This window comes from Oreochromis aureus, linkage group 20 (assembly GCF_013358895.1).
Source record: "Oreochromis aureus strain Israel breed Guangdong linkage group 20, ZZ_aureus, whole genome shotgun sequence".
In the NCBI taxonomy this organism is placed as follows: domain Eukaryota; kingdom Metazoa; phylum Chordata; class Actinopteri; order Cichliformes; family Cichlidae; genus Oreochromis; species Oreochromis aureus.
In genome coordinates this window covers 36,402,590-36,424,512 of record NC_052961.1, presented here as the reverse complement: position 1 = coordinate 36,424,512, position 21,923 = coordinate 36,402,590, and the positions used below count along the sequence as shown (strand labels likewise).

General features: G+C 42.8%; 1 protein-coding gene across 3 annotated transcripts in view; it reads right to left on the bottom strand.

The window, feature by feature from the left end:
* Positions 1-21,923, bottom strand: part of vps13d (vacuolar protein sorting 13 homolog D) — a 113,555-nt gene that overhangs the window by 22,883 nt on the left and 68,749 nt on the right. For 2 of the 3 annotated variants that reach the window (XM_039605015.1, XM_031755611.2), the window contains exons 36-59: positions 21,652-21,852; positions 21,121-21,210; positions 19,841-19,981; positions 19,616-19,741; positions 18,866-18,940; positions 16,560-16,662; positions 16,150-16,302; positions 15,621-15,756; positions 15,445-15,492; positions 13,490-13,640; positions 13,090-13,306; positions 12,755-13,005; positions 12,477-12,668; positions 12,257-12,383; positions 11,993-12,135; positions 11,496-11,626; positions 10,912-11,087; positions 8,994-9,117; positions 7,985-8,220; positions 7,799-7,901; positions 5,703-5,860; positions 5,467-5,575; positions 5,200-5,370; positions 1,955-2,059 (exon numbers count right to left, since the gene is read on the bottom strand). In XM_039605015.1, the coding sequence (XP_039460949.1) occupies positions 1,955-2,059; positions 5,200-5,370; positions 5,467-5,575; positions 5,703-5,860; positions 7,799-7,901; positions 7,985-8,220; positions 8,994-9,117; positions 10,912-11,087; positions 11,496-11,626; positions 11,993-12,135; positions 12,257-12,383; positions 12,477-12,668; positions 12,755-13,005; positions 13,090-13,306; positions 13,490-13,640; positions 15,445-15,492; positions 15,621-15,756; positions 16,150-16,302; positions 16,560-16,662; positions 18,866-18,940; positions 19,616-19,741; positions 19,841-19,981; positions 21,121-21,210; positions 21,652-21,852 (3,467 nt within the window). The remainder of the gene's footprint in view (positions 1-1,954; positions 2,060-5,199; positions 5,371-5,466; positions 5,576-5,702; positions 5,861-7,798; positions 7,902-7,984; positions 8,221-8,993; positions 9,118-10,911; positions 11,088-11,495; positions 11,627-11,992; positions 12,136-12,256; positions 12,384-12,476; positions 12,669-12,754; positions 13,006-13,089; positions 13,307-13,489; positions 13,641-15,444; positions 15,493-15,620; positions 15,757-16,149; positions 16,303-16,559; positions 16,663-18,865; positions 18,941-19,615; positions 19,742-19,840; positions 19,982-21,120; positions 21,211-21,651; positions 21,853-21,923) is intronic. The other variant, XM_039605016.1, reaches the window with a different exon arrangement.

Here is a 21,923-nt window from a genome sequence, read left to right as displayed (position 1 = left end):
CGCACAGGCTGCAGGCCCGGATGTACTGTCTAAATCGGCTGTCTCTCACCCTTTACCCGCCCCTGTTGCTTGTCATGTGTTTCTTTGGTGTATTAAGAGTTTTTTCATGTGCTATGTGCAGAGGTGTTTTTTTTCTGTTCTCAAACTGATCTCCCTACTGGAGCTCAGTCTGGGGGGAGTTATTTTTTTCTCCTTATCTTTCCTCATGTGGTGCATTTTCCATTGTTATACCTATCTGACCTGTCTTCCCCATGTGATGTTTTTGTGTAATGTATGTATGGTCGGAGGGTAAGATGGCGCCGCCATTGCGTGCAATAGGTCGGCAGCCTTATGAAATTTCCCCTTGTGGGACTAATAAAGGTATATCATATCAAATCAAATATCAATAAAACTGAGGTTATTGTACTCGGCCCTGAAAATCTTAGAAATATGGTATCTAACCAGATTCTTACCCTGGATGGCATTACCTTGGCCTCCAGTAACACTGTGAGGAACCTTGGAGTCATTTTTGACCAGGACATGTCCTTCAACGCACATATTACACAAATATGTAAGACTGCTTTCTTCCATTTGCACAACATCTCTAAAGTTAGAAATATCCTGTCTCAGAGTGATGCTGAAAAACTAGTTCATGCATTTATTACTTCCAGGCTGGACTACTGTAATTCTTTATTATCAGGATGTCCTAAAAACTCCCTGAAAAGCCTTCAGCTGATCCAAAATGCTGCAGCAAGAGTCCTGACAGGGACTAGAAAGAGAGAGCAGATTTCTCCTGTTTTGGCTTCCTTCATTGGCTTCCTGTTAAATCCAGAATTCAAAATCCTGCTCCTCACATACAAGGTCTTAAATAATCAGGCCCCATCTTATCTTAATGACCTTGTAGTACCATATCACCCTATTAGAGCACTTCGCTCTCACACTGCAGGCCTACTTGTTGTTCCTAGAGTATTTAAAAGTAGAATGGGAGGCAGAGCCTTCAGTTTTCAGGCCCCTCTTCTGTGGAACCAGCTTCCAGTTTGGATTCGGAGACAGACACTATCTCTACTTTCAAGATTAGGCTTCAAACTTTCCTTTTGCTAAAGCATATAGTTAGGGCTGGACCAGGTGACCCTGAATCCTCCCTTAGTTATGCTGCAATAGACGTGAGCTGCCGGGGATTCCCATGATGCATTGAGTTTTTCCTTTCCAGTCACCTTTCTCACTCACTATGTGTTAATAGACCTCTCTGCATCGAATCATATCTGTTATTAATCTCTGTCTCTCTTCCACAGCATGTCTTTATCCTGTTTTCCTTCTTTCACCCCAACCGGTCGCAGCAGATGGCCCGCCCTCCCTGAGCCTGGTTCTGCGGAGGTTTCTTCCTGTTAAAGGGAGTTTTCCTTCCCCACTGTCGCCAAAGTGCTTGCTCATAGGGGGTCATATGATTGTTGGGTTTTTCTCTGTATCTACTGTACAATATAAAGCGCCTTGAGGCAACTTTTTTTGTGATTTGGCGCTATATAAATAAAATGGAATTGAATTGTACAGTGACCAAATGGCTCGTAGCAAAGGCCCATCCTCCTGAGGCAACCCACACAGGACACTTTGAGGGATGTGGTCAAATGCCTCCCACACATCCTCAAATACCATAGAGAGGATTAGGAGCTGGTCCAGTTCCATGACAATGTTCCTTCTTGTTCTTCCTGCATCTGATGTTCGACTAATGGACGAAGTCTCCTATCCAGTACCATGGAACAGATTTTTCAAGGGAGGCTGTGGAGTGTGATCCCCCTGTAGTTGCAGCACAGCCTCCAGTCTTCGTTCTTACGAATGGGAAGCTGGTATAGCTCCACATTTTTTTTAAACTGTGAGAATATCTGAATCCCCAAATTAAAAAGTATATATACACTACAAATAAATACGTGAAGTGAAAGATTCTGTTACAGCATAATAGATGCATTTAAAGTTGTTTTACCTCCAGCTCCTGCTCAGCCTCTCTCTTCTTCACGTCATCTTTGCCCCGATCCTGTTCTGTACTAGGGGAGCTCCTCATCATTCTCCTCTGATTGAAATCACTGATCTGCAAAAAATGCAGTTTAAACCAAAATCAATACTGAGGACATTCACAGTGATGAAATGCAGATATTTTCATGAGTATTTTTGGATCATTAACGTGATAAATATCTGGTACATTGTAAAAGAAGCAGTTACCAGATTTATAGTATGTGAACAGAAAAGAAAAACCAAAGAGACTGTCTATCAGATTTGTAACATCTGGAGTCAGGTCAAATATAAATGACTGAAGTACAGACTCTGGAACTCAAAAACAATTGTATTATGGAATTGTAATTTTTTTTCAACATCAAATGTGTTACTCTACCATGCCACCTTCAGTAAATAAAAACACATGCTCAGATGGGTTAAAATCAGGTGACCATTCAAGAACATTCAATTCTTTGTCTCAAGCCACGCTCACACAGGAACTGATTTGCCTGTCATGCATCATTTTGTTGCTCACAGTTGTTCGCTACCAGTGTTTTTAGGAATGTTAGCCAGAGGTTTCTAACTTGGTTCAGTGTTGCATGCTCTGTCCCTTGGAATACATTGACTAGTCTCTAGGGTGGAAACATGAGTGGGTTGGTAGTGTACCTTTGGCTTCTGATTCACACAATTACTGGGGGGTGTCCTATCGACCATAGCATATTCAGGAGCAGGATAATGAGTCAAAACAAGCTTGAGTGAGAAAGAATTTTCTTCATTAACAAGAAGACCAAGGAGTCCTGCAAGGGGACTGTAAAGACCTGCTCCCAATATCATGATCCCAAAAACTTGATTCTGTTCATCTGGACTTCTCGTTTTCAGAGGGAGAAACATTTTGTCACTCATCCAAGTGACTTCTTCAGTCTCAGCTGACTGCAGGTTTCTGCAACCTTATAAACTGTACATTTGCATAATGACCGAAACAAGCACCACCTGTGGAAAATGGGCTACGAGGTCAGTTTTTTGATAATTATTGCACATCATTAACCACTGGTCACTAGGGATGGGTATCGAAACCCGGTTCTTGTTGAGAACCGGTTCCCACTGTTTCAATTCCTTGGAATCGTTTGCCATTTTTGCAAACGATTCCCTTATCGATTCCAGTCACCCCAAATGACGTCACCACGTTGCGGAGCGTCATTTACCTGGCAGGAAACATGCCGCCTAAGCGGCTCAAACGCTAAAAAGTTTGGTTATACTTTACGAGAACGGATGACAACAGGGCAACTTGCAATACTTGCAAAGTAGATATTTCATTTAAAGGAGGAAACACTACGAATATGCAAAAGCATTTGCTCACAAAACACGCCATAACCTTAAATGAATGTCGTGTTTTTAATTCCGCTCCGGACTCGTGAATCTCAACCCAGCAGCAACTAACAGTGCATATTATGTTAGCGCGATCTGCCTTATTACAAAACCTGCCATTACTGTGCATTTAGGCGACCATGATGAGAGAGACAGACAGAGTCCGGCTGGCTCAGATGCTGGGAGTTCTCGCTGCAGTCTACCGGTAGTGTCTCCTTTCAGGCCAGGATAGACGAATGTCACCGAGCAGTGACTAAGTTTGTGGTCAAAGGCTTGCACCCATTTGCCACAGCAGATGCCCCCGATTTTCAGTAAGTGAATGTGTTTAATTGTAGGCAGTGACATTACTGGATATTCTTGTGTAATTGCTACAGAATAATTTATGTTATACTTTGTTATTGCTACAGAAGAATATTTATTTTATTATTTTACATTTACAATTTTTTTTCCTGGGGACCCTGTGACACCCCATTGAAGAGCCATAGGCTGTGGATCTCTTAAGATCTCACTGTTGGGTTTGTAAGGCCATGTTACTCCTAAATTTCTATCTTGTTTAAAGAGAAGATACAAAACAAAGTTCTAAGCTAATCGACCTTAGTGTTCTCCTTTCTAAAAAGAATCGATAAGAGAATCGATAAAGAATCGAATCGTTAAACAGAATCGAAAATGGAATCGGAATCGTGAAAATCTTATCAATACCCATCCCTACTGGTCACTGACCACTCACAGAGAGTTGGGGAATGGCTGCAATCACAGCATTGTAAGATGGTGACAGATGTACCCTTAGGCCCCCTCCTCGATTCAGAGATGGTCTTTCCCTTTTCATTTAAATGGCCTCCTTGACTCCCCACTCAAACCAGTATTCCTCCCTGTCCAGGATGTGTACATCCTCATCATTGAAAGAGTGTCCACTGTGGTGAAGATAGACTGCAGAGTCCTGGCCTGACAAGTTAGCTCTTTTGTGTGTTGTGCCATCTGCCTCGCCAGAGGTTGTTTGGTTTGCCCGATGTATACATCATGGCAATTCTCCTGGCACTTAACAGTGTACACTATATTACTCTGTTTGTGTTGGGGGACCCAATCCTTGGTGAGGTTGATCATACAGGCGATTGGATGTTGGACGCTGGGGGCGCTGCATTGCTGAGACAGGCCGAAACTTTTGTCCACAGTTGCTTTGCTTCCACGTCTGCAATGTTGCTGTTTCTGTGGCTGTGATCAGTTCCACTAGAGGGATTTGTTTCTGTGTCACAGCAAAGTTCAACCCTTTTGCTTTTCTCTGCTTGGATGACTTGTCTGTTAGACATATTTTTCACCCACTTGTCCCCTTCGGTGTGGCATCCTTCTCTCTTCTGGCTGCATTGTAAGTCTCTGTCGGATCCGCTCCTCTTTCGCAAGTGGTGTTAGTTTTATTCATTGTGCAAATGTAGTGTTTATAAGGCTGTGGAAACCTGCAGTCAGCTGCGACTGAAGAAGACACTTGGATAAGTGATGAAACGTTTCTCCCACTGATAACAGTATGTTAAAGATTCTAAAACAAGCTACCTGTTTTCAAGTACCTGTAGCTTGAAAACAGAGTACTGCACCTAATCTACAGGGTAGGCGAGTTTGCCATGTAGGGAAGAAAAGATTGATAACTCCCTGGTACGTTGTGGTTTCTAGTAAACCAGGTAAAACAACAACAAACTACAACAAACAAGCAGGTTAAACTATTAAGATGAACAAAGGGTAGGAGAATGCATTTTCTTATTTATTATTTTGAAGAGCCTGTTAGATGAAACTGTTTGTAATTGCTGTGTTTTTTATTTGTCAAAACAATCCTTTAAGAGCAGCTTTTTGTCATTTCTTTAGACCTTCTTGTTTTGGGTTTTTCACCTGTAAGACACGTGTGGGTCCATCTGGCAGCACCTGGACTGACAGAACCCCAGAACCCGGCCTCATCTTCTGGTTGATGAACTGCTGCTCAAGACTAGGCTCCAGAAGTCCAGAATCTGGTCCTAGCACCACCTCTGCTCCATCATACAGGCCGGCAACCCCACCTTTCACCTGGAGAGTACCAGTCACCGAATAGTGTAAAACTGAAGAAAATCATCAAAGGAAAAAGACAAGCACAATAATATACTAAGCTAGTGGTGCACCTACCTGTACTACCAGTCGAGGTAGGCCACAGGTCAGCATGCCTGAGCTGAAGTACCATGTCTGGGTGGTGCTGCGTCGTGAGTCTGGCCTCCTCAGCATCAGTGGCTCAAAGCTGGGAGAGGTAGACAGGCAAAGAAATACTTTTTACACCCAGAGTTCATTCTCAGCTTATGGTCTGGGGTCATTAAATTACTGAAAATTACTCCTGAGAGAGAATTCTTGAGCTGCAGAGAACAAACCTGTTGTCGCTAACAGCTGCAAGTCCAGCGATGTCCAGTACAAGAGAGGAGTCCAGTGGGCGTGGCTGAGCTGGTTTGCTCTGTGGTGGAGATGAACCTTCATGACAAAGCATGCCAGTCCCAGTCATCCTCCACAGCTGGGAGCGCTTCCCTGGCTCCTGCACAATAATCCATGTATACAGAATGATTATACTTTTTATCACTTTCCTTTCTTTTTTTTCCTCTCTCTCTCTCTCTCTCTCACACACACACACACACACACACACACACACACACACACACACACACACACACACAGGAAAAGATAATGGCAACAGGTTTTCTGATCAGCCTGACACATGCCCAAAAAACCTTTTTTGTTTCAAAATAAAACTTGAGTTGATGGCAAGTTTTGCTGCTGGGTTGCTACTTTCATCTGCACACAGATGAATGCGTTAACACAATTCCAGGTAGTATTCAAAGTGTGGTATTAGCAAATTGACCATTTTTAAAAGTGGGCACCTATTACTGGAGATTCAAGCTGTTGCACGGTTGTATAAGGACCAAATGGATAGAAGCAATAGGCCGGACACCTCATGCTCCAGAAGCACCACCAGAATACTCAGAGGGATGCAGTTAATTGTCTAGTAAATGTCTAGAGGCTGAGGAGTGCGATCCCCCTATAGTTGGAGCACACCCTTCGGTCTCCATTTTAAAAGATGGGAACCACCACCCCAGTCTGCCAGTCTGGAGGTACCGCCGTCATCCGCCCCAGGGCCTCTTGCCAACAAGAAGCTGTTTAACTGCCTCAGTGATCTAACACCAAGTGATGGATGAGTTGTCCCCTTCGTCCCCAGACTGAAGTTTCCTCTTCGGAGGGCGTGTCAATGTAATTAAGGGGGTCCTCGAAGTATTCCTTCCACCGTCGGACAATATCCTTAGTTAAAGAAACAGCACCTCACCTGAACAGTATACAATGTGGGAAGAGCACCGCTTTCCCCTCCTGAGTCGCCTGATGGTTTGCCAGAATTGCTTCAATGCAATCCAAAAGTCTTTATCCTCACCAAACTCCTTCCAGACCTGAATTTTTGCTTCAGCCACTGCCTGAGCGGCATACGACTTATCATCCTGGTATCCATTAGCTGCCTCCAAAGTCCCACAAGCTAACCAAGGCCGCACTGGAGAGGTTTGGAGCCAAGTGTGAACAGGCAGGAATTGAAAATGAGCTCCTCCAGAGCTGAGAGGAGGCCATGGTCCTCGGGCAAAAAAGGGTGGAGTTCCCACTCCAGGCCAGGGATGAGTTGCTGCCCCAAGTGGGGACGTTTAAGTATCTTGGGGTCTTGTTCACAAGTGGAGGGAGGGGGGAGGTTGACAGATGGACTGGGGCTGCGGCTGCTGTTATGCGGACGTTGTAACGGTCCATGGTGGTGAAGAGAGAGCTGAGCGTAAAAGAAAAACCTTTGATTTACCGGTCAATCCAAGTTGCTACACTCACCTATAGACAAGTGCTAGTGACTGGAAGAATTAGATCTTGGATGCTGGATGAGCTTTCTCTAAAGGGTGGCTGGCCCTCCCTTAAAGCCAGGGGGAGAAGCTTAGCAATTCGGGAGGGGTTCAGAGTAGATCTGCTACTCCTCCACATTGAAAGGAGCCAGTTCAGATGGTTCAGGCATCTAAATAGGATGCATCTTGGGGGAGATGTTCTGGGCATGTCCCATTGGGAAGACACCCAGACCCAGGACACACTGGACATATTAAATATCTTGACTACATCTATTGGTAGTTTTAAATTTCATCACAAGCAATGTGATGGAGGAGACGTGGACGTTTTTCTTGGGAGGCCATTAGTCTTATGTTGTGGGAAAGTGGATCTACGTCATATTGTAGCTCTTGTCTTTTTCTATTGCATTCATTGCCTTTTTGAGATGTTTTGAGTTTATATGGCCGCTAACCTGGCCAGGTCTCCCATGAAGAAGAGATTTTATCTCAGTGAAGCTTTATGGTTAAATAAAGGTAATAACCAATAAATAAATCAATTACATCGCTATCTTAAATGACTTGTAAATCAGTGCATTCTGTTTTACATTTTACAATGTATAATCTAACAAATATACTACCTTCTTCCTCAGGATGACCCTCTGAGTCTTAGTGTCCACATCTAAAACCAGTTCAGCACAGCTCACCAAACACTTCTTCCCAACAAGTCTTCTCTCGACAGTCCTGCAGATACAAAATGAACCTTTGAACTTTTAAAAAAAGGAAAACAAAGAAAATGATGTCCTTTTTAATTCCTTCAGCCATACTGTGAGAAAGTGTGCGTGGCTGCGATGTAGATGAAGTTCTCGTAGTAGAGTTTGTTGTATTCTCGGAAGAAGTTCATGTCAGCTGTGACCTCAGAAGATCCAGCTCCCTTCACAGTGAGTATGAGGCACGGGGGCAATGTAGGCTCATCACAGGCATAGTCTAGCACTGCGCCTGGCTTCACCTCAGTGTGCAGCTGCATGTCAACTACACCGTGCTGCCAGAATTGAATAGGCACCTGCAACAATTAAAACAAAGGAGTTTATTCTAATGCTCCATTTGTCTTTCATTTTTACTGAAGACGTGTAACAGATAACAAAGCCAACCCAGACACTTTTGCATGTAAAGGACATAAAAAGATAAGAAATAACAAATAACCAGACCATAACTGCTATGGATCTTAAAAAAAAGATTCTGAATTCCTCTCAGTACAACGCCCCAAAAGTTGCAAATTAATAATAAGACCCTTTGTCTCTAGTATACTATCCATTACAGAAGGTAGAGCATCTGGTTTACCAATCAGAAGCTATTCTAGTCTGCACATTAAAGTATCCTTGGGCAAGTTACTGAACCGTTGGTTTACCTAACGTGTGACAGTGTGCGTGAACGTTAGACAAAAGCACTCAGGTTCAGAATAAAGTACATAAATGGGTGTTTGATTGTGTGAGGCTTGTATTATTATCATTTTTTTTTAAAGAGTGAATGTTTTATTTTATTGTTTGTGGAAGCAGCCAACCACATGATGCAAGAATTTCCTTTGGAACTGATAAAGTTTTGTGAAATGTGTAAAAAAAAAAAAAAAAAGCACACAGAGTGCTGAGAGTAGAAGAGTGGTACATAAGTTTACCATTACTGAACTTCTACCAAAGCATGTCATTTTGTCTTTCTAAGAGAGCTAACAGTGGATGTGTGTATGTCAAAGACAGAGGAAAGACTTCAGCGAGTCCAGTGATTTGGGTACAGGTGTTGTTTATCTGACTAAAACAGAAGCACCTGACAGTTAGGGCTAACCTCAGAGGTGTTGTCAATGCGGAAAGGAGGAGGCAGCTGGTCAGTGTCAGTAAAGGAGATCTGGTAGGTGGCTCCCTTCAGGGTAATCTCTGTCCGTAGGAAGAAACAATTCCCCAGTGTGTCCCTTTTTAAAATAAGATACAAATAAAATCAAATAAATACATTACAATATTGTGAAATATCTTTCTGTTTGTCTGTCTGTAACACCTGCTCCCTAGTATCCTTCTCTGTCTCATCAACCCTCTCATGTCCTCCTTCACTACATTTATGAATTGTCTCTGAGGTTTCCTCCTGCCTGGCAGCTCCATCTTCAACATCCTTTGTCTATTGTATCCACCATCTCTCAGTTGCACATGTGCAAACCATCTCTCTAACTTGCACTCAGCTCTACACACCACCATTGTTCTTGAAAATTGATACCAGCACATTTCTTTCAATTTCCAAGATTGTGAAAAACAATCTCAGTAAAACATCCACTGTCCTTTTTTCCGAGACATCTTCCTACCTGTGTAGGTATTTACACGAACCACTTTTCCACTCTTCATAGCTAAACTCACTTTTTCCTTACTAACCTTCTTCGTTATTCACTAACTGTCCCCCATTCCGTAGATGTCTTTCTGAAAGTGCTGTAACTAAGTTTAAGATTATAATCCACCCACTGTTATCATCTTCAATGCCCTGTACCAACATAGAGCAGAGCAGCTATCTGAACGCTACTCCAACAGAGGTCGATTATCTTGTTAATAATTTTACCTCCTCACTACGTACGACTCTGGATACTGTAGCTCCTGTGAAAACTAAGGCCTCAAATCAGAAGTACCTGACTCCGTGGTATAATTCTCAAACACGTAGCCTAAAGCAGATAACTCGTAAGCTGGAGAGGAAATGGTGTGTCACAAATTTAGAGGATCATCATTTAGCCTGGAGAAATAGTTTGCTACTTTATAAGAAAGCCCTCCGCAAAGCCAGAACATCTTACTATTCATCACTGATTGAAGAAAATAAGAACAACCCCAGGTTTCTCTTCAGCACTGTAGCCAGGCTGACAAAAAGTCAGAGCTCTACTGAGCCAACCATCCCTTTAACGTTAACTAGTAATGACTTCATGAACTTCTTCACAAATAAAATTTTAATCCTTAGAGAAAAAATTACCAATAATCATCCCACAGATGTAATATTATCTACATTATCTAGTCTTTTCTCCAATTGGTCTTTCTGAGTTAACTTCAATAATTATTTCCTCCAAACCATCAACGTGTCTTTTAGACCTCATTCCTACAAAACTACTCAAAGAAGTCCTGCCATTAATTAACCATGGGGTCCCCAGTTTCAGCCATTGTGGCAACTTGTACATGGAAGAAGTGGAAAAACAGGGCTTTGTTATCCTACCCTGGTCATTGTCATTGGCTCGGCTATGTGGATGACACCTGGGTGAAAATGAAATCTCAAGATTTAAGAGATTTTGTCCATAAAATATTCTCTCAGATTATCAGAGAAACAAAATTCATGAGAAAAAAAGTTTTACAGCCAGTAAAAAGATTGCTTTCAATGCAACATTCGAAACACCTCATCAAGTGACAGATGGAGCTGTTTATCATGAATTTGTCTGCCATGACCTGACCTAATCACGTCATAGCAGACACAGATGAGAGCGGGACATGGCAATCAAATAATCCAGACTACACATTCACATAGGAATTCCACAGTAGTATATCATTTCAGCTTTTGAATTTTTCCTTTAGAGGCCGCACTACACTTGAATAGAAATGGCAACTTCTTTAAATAACTGCATGTAAATTTCATCAAGCTGGCTGCTGAGTAAGGAAACATGCTTCTTCTAGAGGGACTTTGGCATCACGGAAAGACAACATGGACATTTACTAAAAGATTAATGTGTCTGCATACAGTAGGAGCTCACCTCATATTTACATGAAAAGACTTGGGTTTGTTAACCTCAAAGCCTCCTGACCATGTGCAATTGGGGATGTCCATGAAGCGCACACATAGCAGTTGGTCATAGTCATTTCGCGGCCAGTGAAAGACAACGCTGGAGCCTGGCAGGGTGGAGATGTAACCATCCGGGTTGGCCGTACCCTAGGACACACATGAATATTTGTTGTTATGGGAATACTGGTTCCCTGGAATCACTTTATTACTTTATTTATCTTTCATTATTTACTTAGTTACCAACCAGAAAAGCAAAAAGAAGCACTGTTTTAGTCACCTTTTACTTTTAGTTAAAAGTAAAAGTCCAGAGTGACAGGGATGTCAAGCACTGAACCTGGTTGGTTTGTTTATGTAGGGACAGGATTTTTTTTTATCGACTTTTTTTTCCTGTTTGCGTATCGTATCTTTACAGGTCAGAGTAAAGAGTAAAGACAGGGAATGATAGAGAGGAGTATGAAACAAAGATCTCTGCCTCACTCTAAGGTGCCACTACTCTAAAACACCTGTGCACAAGAACTAAAAAATAAAATAAGTATTATCCAGAGTTTCTTTCACCTTTCCTCTTGCAAATTCTCTCTGAGCAAAGGCCAGTTTGTGTGTAGATCGGTTGTCCAGCAGGTAGCGTGGAGCAAAGGTTACGATGTGTGTGTCTCTATAGCGTCCTTTTCCTTTGCGCACACTGATACCTGTGTCAGTGAGACAGGGAACAGTTAATGAACTGTCATTATATTTTGGGGTAGTGAGAAGAGCGTGCTTTAATGGGCGACATTTAAGAGCTGGAGAAAGATCTTTGTTGCACAGAACTATAGAATCAGGGCAAAAGACCACCATTTACAAGGCACAAAATAACTCAAAACGGATCCAAAAAATGAGGGAGAATACTAAGAAAACGATTAGAGGACAAATATTAACTCATCTAAAATGTAACCATGAATTTGTTGCATCAGCACTGACAGCAAATCATCCAGAGAGGTCACGAACATACTATGATAAAATCTGCCACACATCATTCAATCATTCGGCTAACACCGGTTGTGAATAGACCAACTTGCCGATGTTGTAGATGAGGCCAGGCCTGTTTCCATGTTGGATCACTTTGACTGCTCTGACTCCACTTCCTCCATCCAGGGAGAAGCCTTGACACCAGCCAGGAATTCCATCTGGATGGATCCCTTTACCAATCCGCATTGTACACCTGGGATCATTATAGATGGGGAAATAAATAGAAAGTAAGAATGAAGGAATCAAATTCTGCTCCTGCTGGGTAGAACTTGAGGCTTACTGTGGAATCCCTGTTGTTTATGACACACACTTACATAGCAGGCTGTTCCTTGTCGGTGTAGCAGAAGAGCAATGGGCTGAGGCTACGGGCCAGCTCGTGCTCCTCAAACTGGCCTGCTGCATCAGTCTTGGTATTGTCCTGACGGAAAATTAATGGCAGACCTGAGGGATAAAACTGGCTTTAGGGAACAGAAGCTTCCGGGAAAGTATTTGCTTTTAAAAATCAGAGTAACTATTGCGTTCAAAAAACATTACCAGTCTTGTTGATAAGCCAGTAGGGGGCAGAAATCAAGATTTTTAATGCTCCCTGTGCTCGTAAAATGATCCGAATGGTGAGACAAAGAAGACGTTTGTTGGTGTCATACAGGCGCATGCGTACTACATAGTTCTGAGTTCCCGGCGGAATCAGCAGCTCTTTACACACAGGGAAGTTCTCCAGCAGGACTCCTAGAGAAGGATGCACATCATCAACATGGAGACTGAGATTAAAACTTTATGACATAAACACCAGCTGATGTTTGGCTAATGCTCACCCAGCTCCATGTTCTGTGAGGTGTCAGCAGCATGGAGCACAGCCTCTTTTCCCGGCTTCAGTGAGCCTTTAATGGACATTCCTTTAATGTAGTAGCTGATGTCACAGGGCAGCAAATTGGCCAGCACCATTGTAGGCAGAAGGTAGACCGTGTGCCCTGGCTGTCGATAGATTTGCTTTGTACTGCCAGAAACGTATTTGTTGGCAGGCTGCTGGTCTGGGTAGTTCTCCTTTTTTATGACCACGCAAAACCTGCAAGACACGGGGAAACAAAAAGAATGCTATCGAGCGCAGGTGAGACGAGAAGAAAGAGCAAAAACGTTTGACCACATATACCTGAAGCTGTGCTTGAGGCTGTCATCAAAGTCTGCTGACTGACACTCCCTCTTACTGCTGCTGATCTCTCCAGGCCGCTCCACCGTGGTCCAGTGGATAGGAACCTTACAGAAGAACAAACCCAGGCCTTTAGGCCGAGACTGCAGCCGCCAGGAGGTCAAGTGGAGGGGGACTGCCAAGGCCTGGCCAGGCAGGATTGGAGGCAACACTACTGGTTCTGTCAAAACACACAGTTGCACAAACAAATAGAAGGATTTAACAGAAGACAAGAAAATAAAATAGAATGAGCTAAACTGCATACAATAAAACATAATTTAAAAATAGGATAAATCAGTGGTTGATTGGATGGTTGATAGAATAAATGACCCTACAGTAGATGGGAAATTGAGCAGCGTCTTACTGTCAGGCGCGGAGGGGCTATCCAGTCTGACCTCCATAGGAACATCCAGTCGGTTCTTGACCATGAGGGCAGAGCGGACTGTGACCACCTTCCTGGCACTGCCCTCCATTGTGATGGAGAAGACCACTCTCACAGGAGGCAGGGCAGAGAACTGAGGACCCATTAAGTATAAGGTGTATTATTAGCAACAGTCACGTCAAAGCCATCCATCGCTTCACACTCAGAGTCTCTTAACTTCTGAGAACAGCTTAGAACTTTTGTAATTACTTTGACAAATGCAGTAAGTTTGTCTTCAGCTTCTTTGTCCTTTTAACTCCACTGAACTTAATTTTTTTGATTTGTAGTTTTAGATGATAATCAACAATGTACAAGGTACATTATACTAGATCATCCTTTGTCATGTATTATATTGGGCTGCTATTTGTTGCAAGTCATTTGAAAACTGTGAAAAACCTGACTAGACTAAAGACCTCAAGCGGTGCGTGTGGGCAACAAGGTCTCAAACAGCATCACCCTGAGCACGGGGGCTCCACAAGGCTGTGTGCTCAGTCCTCTGCTCTTCACCCTGCTGACACATGACTGCACACCAACCTACAGCTCCAACCACCTTGTGAAGTTTGCGGACGACACAACGCTGGTGGGGCTCATCACCAAGGGCGATGAGACCCACTACAGGAAAGAGGTTGAGCTCCTGACCACGTGGTGCAGAGACAACAACCTCCTGCTAAATGTTAGCAAGACCAAGGAGGTTATTGTCAACTTCCAGAGAGACCACACCTGTCACCCCCCATTGACCATCAACGGCGCTGCGGTGGAGAGGGTGAGCAGCACCAAGTTCCTGGGGGTGCACATCAGTGAGGACCTCTCCTGGACCACCAATACAGCATCACTGGCCAAGAAAGCACAACAGCGCCTCTACTTCCTGCGCAAACTCAAGCGGGCAAGTGCTCCACCACCCATCCTGACCACATTCTACAGAGGAACCATTGAAAGCATCCTTTCCAGCTGCATCACTGTGTGGGGCGGTAGCTGCACTGACTATAACAGAAAAGCTCTACAGCGCATTGTGAGAACAGCTGAGAGGATAGTTGGTGTACCACTCCCCTCCCTGCAAGACATCTACACCACCCGCCTTACCCGCAAAGCCATCACAATTGTCAACGATGCAACCCACCCCGCGCACTGTCTGTTCAGCCTCCTGCCCTCCGGAAAAAGATACAGAAGTCTCCGCTCCCGCACTACCAGGCTCACCAACAGCTTCATCCACCAGGCTGTGAGACTGCTGAACTCTCTCCTCCCGGCTCCCAGCCAGCAGAACCACCAGACTGGCAGGAGTATAGGAAGACAGACTGGACCCTACCCCCCCCCCCACCCCCCCCAACCACACACACACACACTCCACAACAAGGAAACACTCTCCACATTCCTGACTGGAAACGACTACCTCTGCATTACAATTGCACACACCTGCTGCTATATATTTTTAGTATTTTCTTTAGCACTATTTATATTATTTATATTACTATTACTGCTGCTACAGTCTTATGCTGCATTAAAACAAAAACACTTACCAACCACAACCTGGGACTACGTCAAGTAGACAAGTACACTACTTTCCAGGGCGCACTGTGGAACACTTTATTATATGTTATGTGTAGGTCCTGTCTTGTTACATCCTGTATGTACCTAAATGTTGTGCATCTGCACTTTATTGTTGTCTATGTCTACGCATGGGACAGTGTGAAACGTAATTTCAATTCCTTTGTATGGCAAGTACATCTGAAGAAATTGACAAATAAAACTGACTTTGACTTTGACTGACAGAGCTGTTTCTTCACAGTCTGATTTCCTGCTGCGTAACAAGCATTAAGTTGTTACTGTAGCTTTAGACTCTCTTCAAAATGCTTGCTTTCTCTGCTGTTCACTAATCTGGAAACAAGATGTGGCATACTTACGTAAACGTGTGGGTGGATAATGTTGGTCCTGCTAATAGGGCTGCCGACCTGTGGGAAAGTAAAGGAGCAAAAAATGTTTAAGATGAAAAAAAAAGAACAACAAAAAATCATCTGACCCTAGAAGGCAGAAAACCTTAGCATTACTAATATGAATTCTGTTTTTGAGTTGCGCTCACAGTGTTGGAAGAGCTGCTCCTGTCTGGAGCTGCATAACGAAAGAAAATGCCCACTTTGTCCACAGACACCGGCTTCACTTGCTCCCATCCACATACACGAACCAGCAGCTGGTGCAGTTTCAGCTCATGAGTGTGTCTGTATTGAAAAAGGCAGTGACACACAGTAAGGGCCCATAGCTCTATAGAGATGAACCATCTAATAATATGAGCTGCATCAGGCTGGATGGAGATGTTCTTGTAACATTTACCTCAACCAAATTGCTATTCACCCTGTTAATGTACTGACAGTTTTCTTTTAAGTAAAAAGGCAAATGTGAAATGCTTTATATTAAGCAAATATCATTCAGATTCTTCTTGCATATCATCATTTGAGCAAAGCAGACAGCTTCTTAACAACATCTTAATTTCAGACAGCTGCTTATTTATAGCACAGTTAACCTGCTGTGTTATCACAAATCATCACACCAGGAGGAATAAAGGTTAAGACAGTCAACCAAGTCACTGGATGCTACGTGAAGCCGAGCAGTACCGATGACGGAGTTTCTCATGGGCCTCGAACTCAAAGGGAATCTCCTCCCCAGGCAGCACCTCTCTCCACTGGCTCACATTGTGGCTGTCATCAGATCCTGAACTGTGGACATCAGAAATGGAGTCTGCACTACTGCTGTGGGAGAGTGCTACCCTGTGGGAAACATGTAAAGAGCTTCAGGTACTTGTCTATTCTTCGTAGCTGAGGCAATTCCTTGCTGTGTAAATTCACGCTTCATACATATTAAAACCAAACTGAGAAAGCTGTGGTGTTAGCAAACTGATGTACATACACTCAGCATTAACAGCGCTGTCAGAGAACATTCACTGTTCACTTGTTGGCAGTTCATTTCTATGAAACATGGTGTTTCTGCAGATTGCATACATGAAGATCGTTATGGTTACACCTACCTGGTGGGTGTTGTAGTCATAGTGGCAAACCACATAGTACATCCTGTATGGTTGCGTAGAGCATAGGGGACAAAGGGCTGCCTCTTCTTAGACAACTTGACATCTGATAGAAACAGAATTAAAAGAATTGTATATATACATATACATAGACAGACAGACAGATAGCAGGTGTACGTGGATGACGGATGAGAATAGGGAACGGAAAGGATAACAATAAAATTAAATATATATAAATAAAACACATAATACTGAAAATGGTTCATCCTAATATAAACTGCAGGATTAGTTTGAATCCTTCCAGTAATGTTTGTAGCGCTGCTGAGCAGATGGGGGTGCTGATGAGCACTGTCTTCACTGTAAATGATAACTACAGTGAAGACAGTGGCTTTAGAATACTAACAGTCTGTTCACAGATACTGAGAAGGCAATGGAGTCATCCTGTTCAGGAGAAATGTATGTTCCAGCAGGTGCTCATGGTAGAGTGCTCGTCATTAATGAAATGAAATCTGTAGTCTTTAGACGGCAGCAGCTTTGAGAGTTATCACAGTTAATTGCTGTTATCTCTGTTAACTGATTGCATATGCCACCTTGACCTTGACTAACTCAGTCTTATTGCCATTTTTATCCCTGTTTTTTGAGGCTTTGACAACGGCAACTAACTGCAATGGTCTTCAAAGCATTCACTTGAAAGGCAGGGAGATCACAAGTTGATTGCACAACAGAATGAATCTGCTGCTGAAGTCAAGCTGACTCTGCTCACAGTACTTTTAGTCACACCTCTGTCTCCAATCAGTGATTTCCAGAGTGTGAAGATCTATGACTGTTTAAAGGAATCAGTGAATCATAAGCAAAGGAGACATGTCAGAGAGGAAAATCAAACTCGCGTGTATCAAAGTTCGATTTTATCTGTGGATTTATTTTTAAAAGTATAAAATTTAAATTTACCTTTATTTGTTCATTTAAAAAAATCCACTTTAGAATTATTAGTATTATTTTTTATGTTCAAGCCCCCATTCTGTTGTCTTCACACAGATTTAAATGATAATTTTATATCTGCTCATAGTCATTTCATGTTAGACTCAAATAGCTTTTTTTTTTTTTTTTTAACATTTTTTGGTAAAGAGCTGTAAATGTTGACATTTTGACATTTCTTTCCATTCCAAGTCATTCCTATTTCTTTGTATGCATGTTGTTTTGTTTTTTTTTCCCTGTGTGAGTACACTATTAATAATTAATGATCAATTGCCAAAAGGAATGATAAGTGCAAGCACAAGAGTTTAACATCCAGGACAGGTTTTAGCAGTTCATCCACAACCAGAGACTGAAATGCACCAAGTATTGTATTTCACTTGGTAACACAAACTTAACAATACTCACTTAGAAGATGGAAACACCACATTTTTTTTATTTAAAAGCTTTAGGTTGCAGACATGAGGAGAAAAGAGAGTGAGAATGAACAGATGGAGCGGCTTTGCTGTAAGTCGGCTTCTTTGTTGTTTTTGTCTGTAGTTTGGCATTTTTAATACTGATATCAGACATAATTTATAGAGTATGATCATTTTGGTGCTAGTAAGAATCTGAGTGAGCCTAGTATAATAAGGGAACACACAACAAACTGTGATGCAGTGATGAGAAGATTCAAACCCATCGGCCAGCTTTGCATGTTCTGTGTTGTTTGGGTACGACAGCTTTTTCCCACAGTCCGAAGACATTGGGTTGGGGTAACTGGTGACTGGCAGCCTGCAGCTGCGAATATGATTCTGCCTGTCAGTGTTAGCTCTGTAATAGCCCGGGGACCTGTCCAAGGTGCACCTGCCTCTCGCCCTATGACTGGGATAGGCTCAAACAGTTAAGAAAACAGATGGACAGATCAATGGATGAAGTGAGGCTATCCAACAGAAGTCATTTTGTTCTCACTTCTAAACAACTTGTGGCAATTTTGAGCACAAACAGTTTGGGTTTAGTACCTAAAATAGGTTCCCAGCATGAAGCAGGTGCCTTTTAAATGATGACGATGCTGACATCAGGTCAGCTACAATTCAACTTCACAGGTTTAGTTCAAGTAGTAACGCGAATTACAAGTACTGAACTAAAGAGACTACACAGAAGAACAAAAGGTCTGCAGAGCTTAGGAAAAAGCTGGCTTTGTGTACCAGTGGAAACACATGGGGTATGTGGTTCCTAAAAGGGACAGGCATGCAAAACAAGAACCTAACCAGCGCTCCAGTAGTTTAAAAAAAAAATCCCTAACTGTGGTACTGATGCTACTGAGGAGGCTGAGTCGGTGGCTTAACTCTGAACTGTACCTCTGGAATGAATCTGCTGCTCGAGGCAAGTCAAGCTGGCTGTGCTCCTAGTTCTAAGGTGAGCAAGAGGCGCACCTGATAGTAGAGACAGATAGTTGAAACAGAGACACATGCAGAGGGAACACACAAGAGGGTTAGTGTCATCCTTCAAACAAGAACACCAGCACTGCACTGAAAATCCTCTCCCAACCAACACTCAAGTAGATGATTCCCATCTTATTCAAGTGAGGGAGCAGAAAAATCTAGCAGCTGGGGATAATGTGAGCGACTTTGTGACTGGCTCTTTGAAATGTATTGAAGGAAAAGCTAACTAAAGAAAGAGAATGGCAGCTTAAGTGTTTTCTTTAGAAGAGAGCAGCTTATCAACCGAGTGTCTCACAGGATAACCAACCAGCGCTTGACCAGCTTCTAAACTAAGGTAACAGGCGGGCTTCTGTTTTCTTACCCTGGCAACAATCTTACTGTCCTGCTGGGTAAGTAAGGAAGGTCTGAGCTGACAATACAAATAAAAACTGTTCAAAGAACACAATTTAACTGTTCATTCAGCTTTACAAAATTACAAGACTGGAAATGTCACGCAGCTTGTCTTGCAGTGTTAGCATTGCACTGATAATAGTGCTGATGACAATTGAAACGGTGACTTTATTATTCAGGTGATTTTAGGTTTTTGGATCTTCTCTTTTACACATTAAAAAACAGTTCTAGAGTTCACAGACACGTATTAGTTGTTACCGATTTGCTGTAACTTACTTTGTCCAAAGCTGGGTGGATCAACTGAAGAGCCTATCCAGGGCATGGGGGGCGAAGTCTGGGGGGCCTGGTCCTCCTCATTACAGTAGTCAGCTATCCAGGAGCTCTTGGTGGTGGTGTATTGTTCTGAAAAGTCCAGACATACACATGAGCCACAGGTCTGCCATGTGGGACAATTTTAACACTGTAACTGGAAACACTGTGTGAAAGACCTTCCTTACTTACCCAGCAGGACAGAAGTGATGTTGATGTCCAGTCTCTGCTTGGCTCGAATCCCCATCTTAAGACGTGGAGGATGGAGACGACCAGCGGCCTGCTGCTGCCACGAAAGGATGCAGGGCCAGGGCTCAATAAAGGGCTCCCAGCCTGGCACGCACACAGAGATCAACTTAGCAAAACACTGTGTAGTATGCAGTATCATGTTAGTATTCATTTCTTCTTATTTTTTAGAGCTAAATACTGCCTGAACTGATGCTCCTATTTCTGCCTATCTAACATTATGTCAAAGTTTATAGCAGCTCTTGGCTCTCTATATTCTTCTGTTATACCTTTCCTCTATAAGGTAGGACTGTGTGTGGATGTCGCTTCTCTCATCTCAGGAACAATGTTAAAGTCAGGCCCTTGTTCCTCGATAGATGGATGGTTGGGTGGATGAATGTTTTCCTCTCATTTACAGAATATAATTCACAAATCTTGGTTTTGCATTCAGAGCATTCTGTTGTCAGGAACGTGCCCATTTTAAAGAGCTGCTTAAAAAGAGCAGCCAGAAGGAATCTGAGTTTCTCAGATCAGAGAGGAGGATGAGCTTTGGAGGTTGTAGCTCTATACCATAAGTGTCGAACTCCAGGCCCCGGTGTCCTGCAGGTTTTAGATCTCACCCTGGGTCAACACACCTGAATCAAATGATTAGTTCATTACCAGGTTTCTGGAGAACTTCAAGACATGCTGAGGAGGTCGTTTAGCCATTTAAATCAGCTGTGTTGGATCTAGGACACATCTAAAACCTACAGGGCACCAGCCCTTGAGGCCTGGAGTTCAACGCCTGTGCTCTATACCTTTAGAACTGCGCCCTAATGGACTCTTAGGGTCCTCCACTAGGCCTCAGTGCCCCCCTGTGGGTACAATGTGCAGTGACAGTAGAAGAGGCCTGGCCTGCCTACAGGGGCTGATCTTGACATGACTCACTTTGTTGACCGTGGTGTACATGATTCTGTTATACAAAGCTGCTGACAACATGAAAATGAGCTGTTGTTTTTCTAATGGCTGTAAAATAAGTAAACACGTTTTTCACACATATATATTCTCTCTATGTCTCTCTAGACAGAGAGAGTTCTGAACTCTGTTGTGAAACATCCTAATACATTTTATAATGCCATTGTAAAAGTCTACTGAGACACTCTTTTTGTAAGCAAAAGTATTATTTGATTAATCTGCATAAACACAGATATAGGAAACAAAGAATGTTCACCATATGGTGTAAACATGCAGTAAGTAAATCCTATTACCTGACAGCTCTCGGTTGTAGTAGTCTCCAGACAGAGTGAAGCTAGCGTTGCCTTCTTGGATGGAACCAATGCGCTGCAGCACGTAAAGCCCTTTAATAACAAAGACTCTGAGATCAGGCTGAGAAACAGGTGGATGCTGTTCATTGGATTTAGTGAAGTTAAAGGTGCTTACCTGTTTATCTTATGATTAAGGTCTAAAATTTCCAACACTAAAGTATTTCCTCTAGTAATATAAAAGAAGTGCTTTCAATTTTGTTTTCCAACATTATTTGTTTTGGTCTTTGACTGTTTGAAGATTCAGGGAGAAAATTTGCACTAGGACGAGGCAGTTATGTGAAACTAGCCCTGATTTTAAATGACCAGAATTTACAACAGCTCACACTAGTGGGCACAAGAACAGTAACTTCTAACTGAATCTAATAAATGGTTGCTGAGGTAAGATTAAAATATGCCACTTGAGCTTAAACTACTGGATGCTGGCTAATCAATTTTAAATGTCTTTGGTAACAACCATTATTTAGAGAGACTTACTGGAAAAGGTTAGCTCTGCCAGCGGTATGTCACAGTCCAGGCAGTCATCGATGAAACAGATGCAGATGCTATCAGCCTTCACCTCCACTCCTGACAAAGGAGCCGAGTGGCTGCTGGTCCCAGAGTTAGCCCTGGCTCGAGGATGACCTGCTATATTCTCAGCATTCTCCAGCAGCCATGTTGCAGCTTGATCCAGCTGACCTGATGGACAAACAATTGGATTTTTACGAAGGTTTTCACAGAGCATTTCATCTACTTCCAGTTTTAATAGT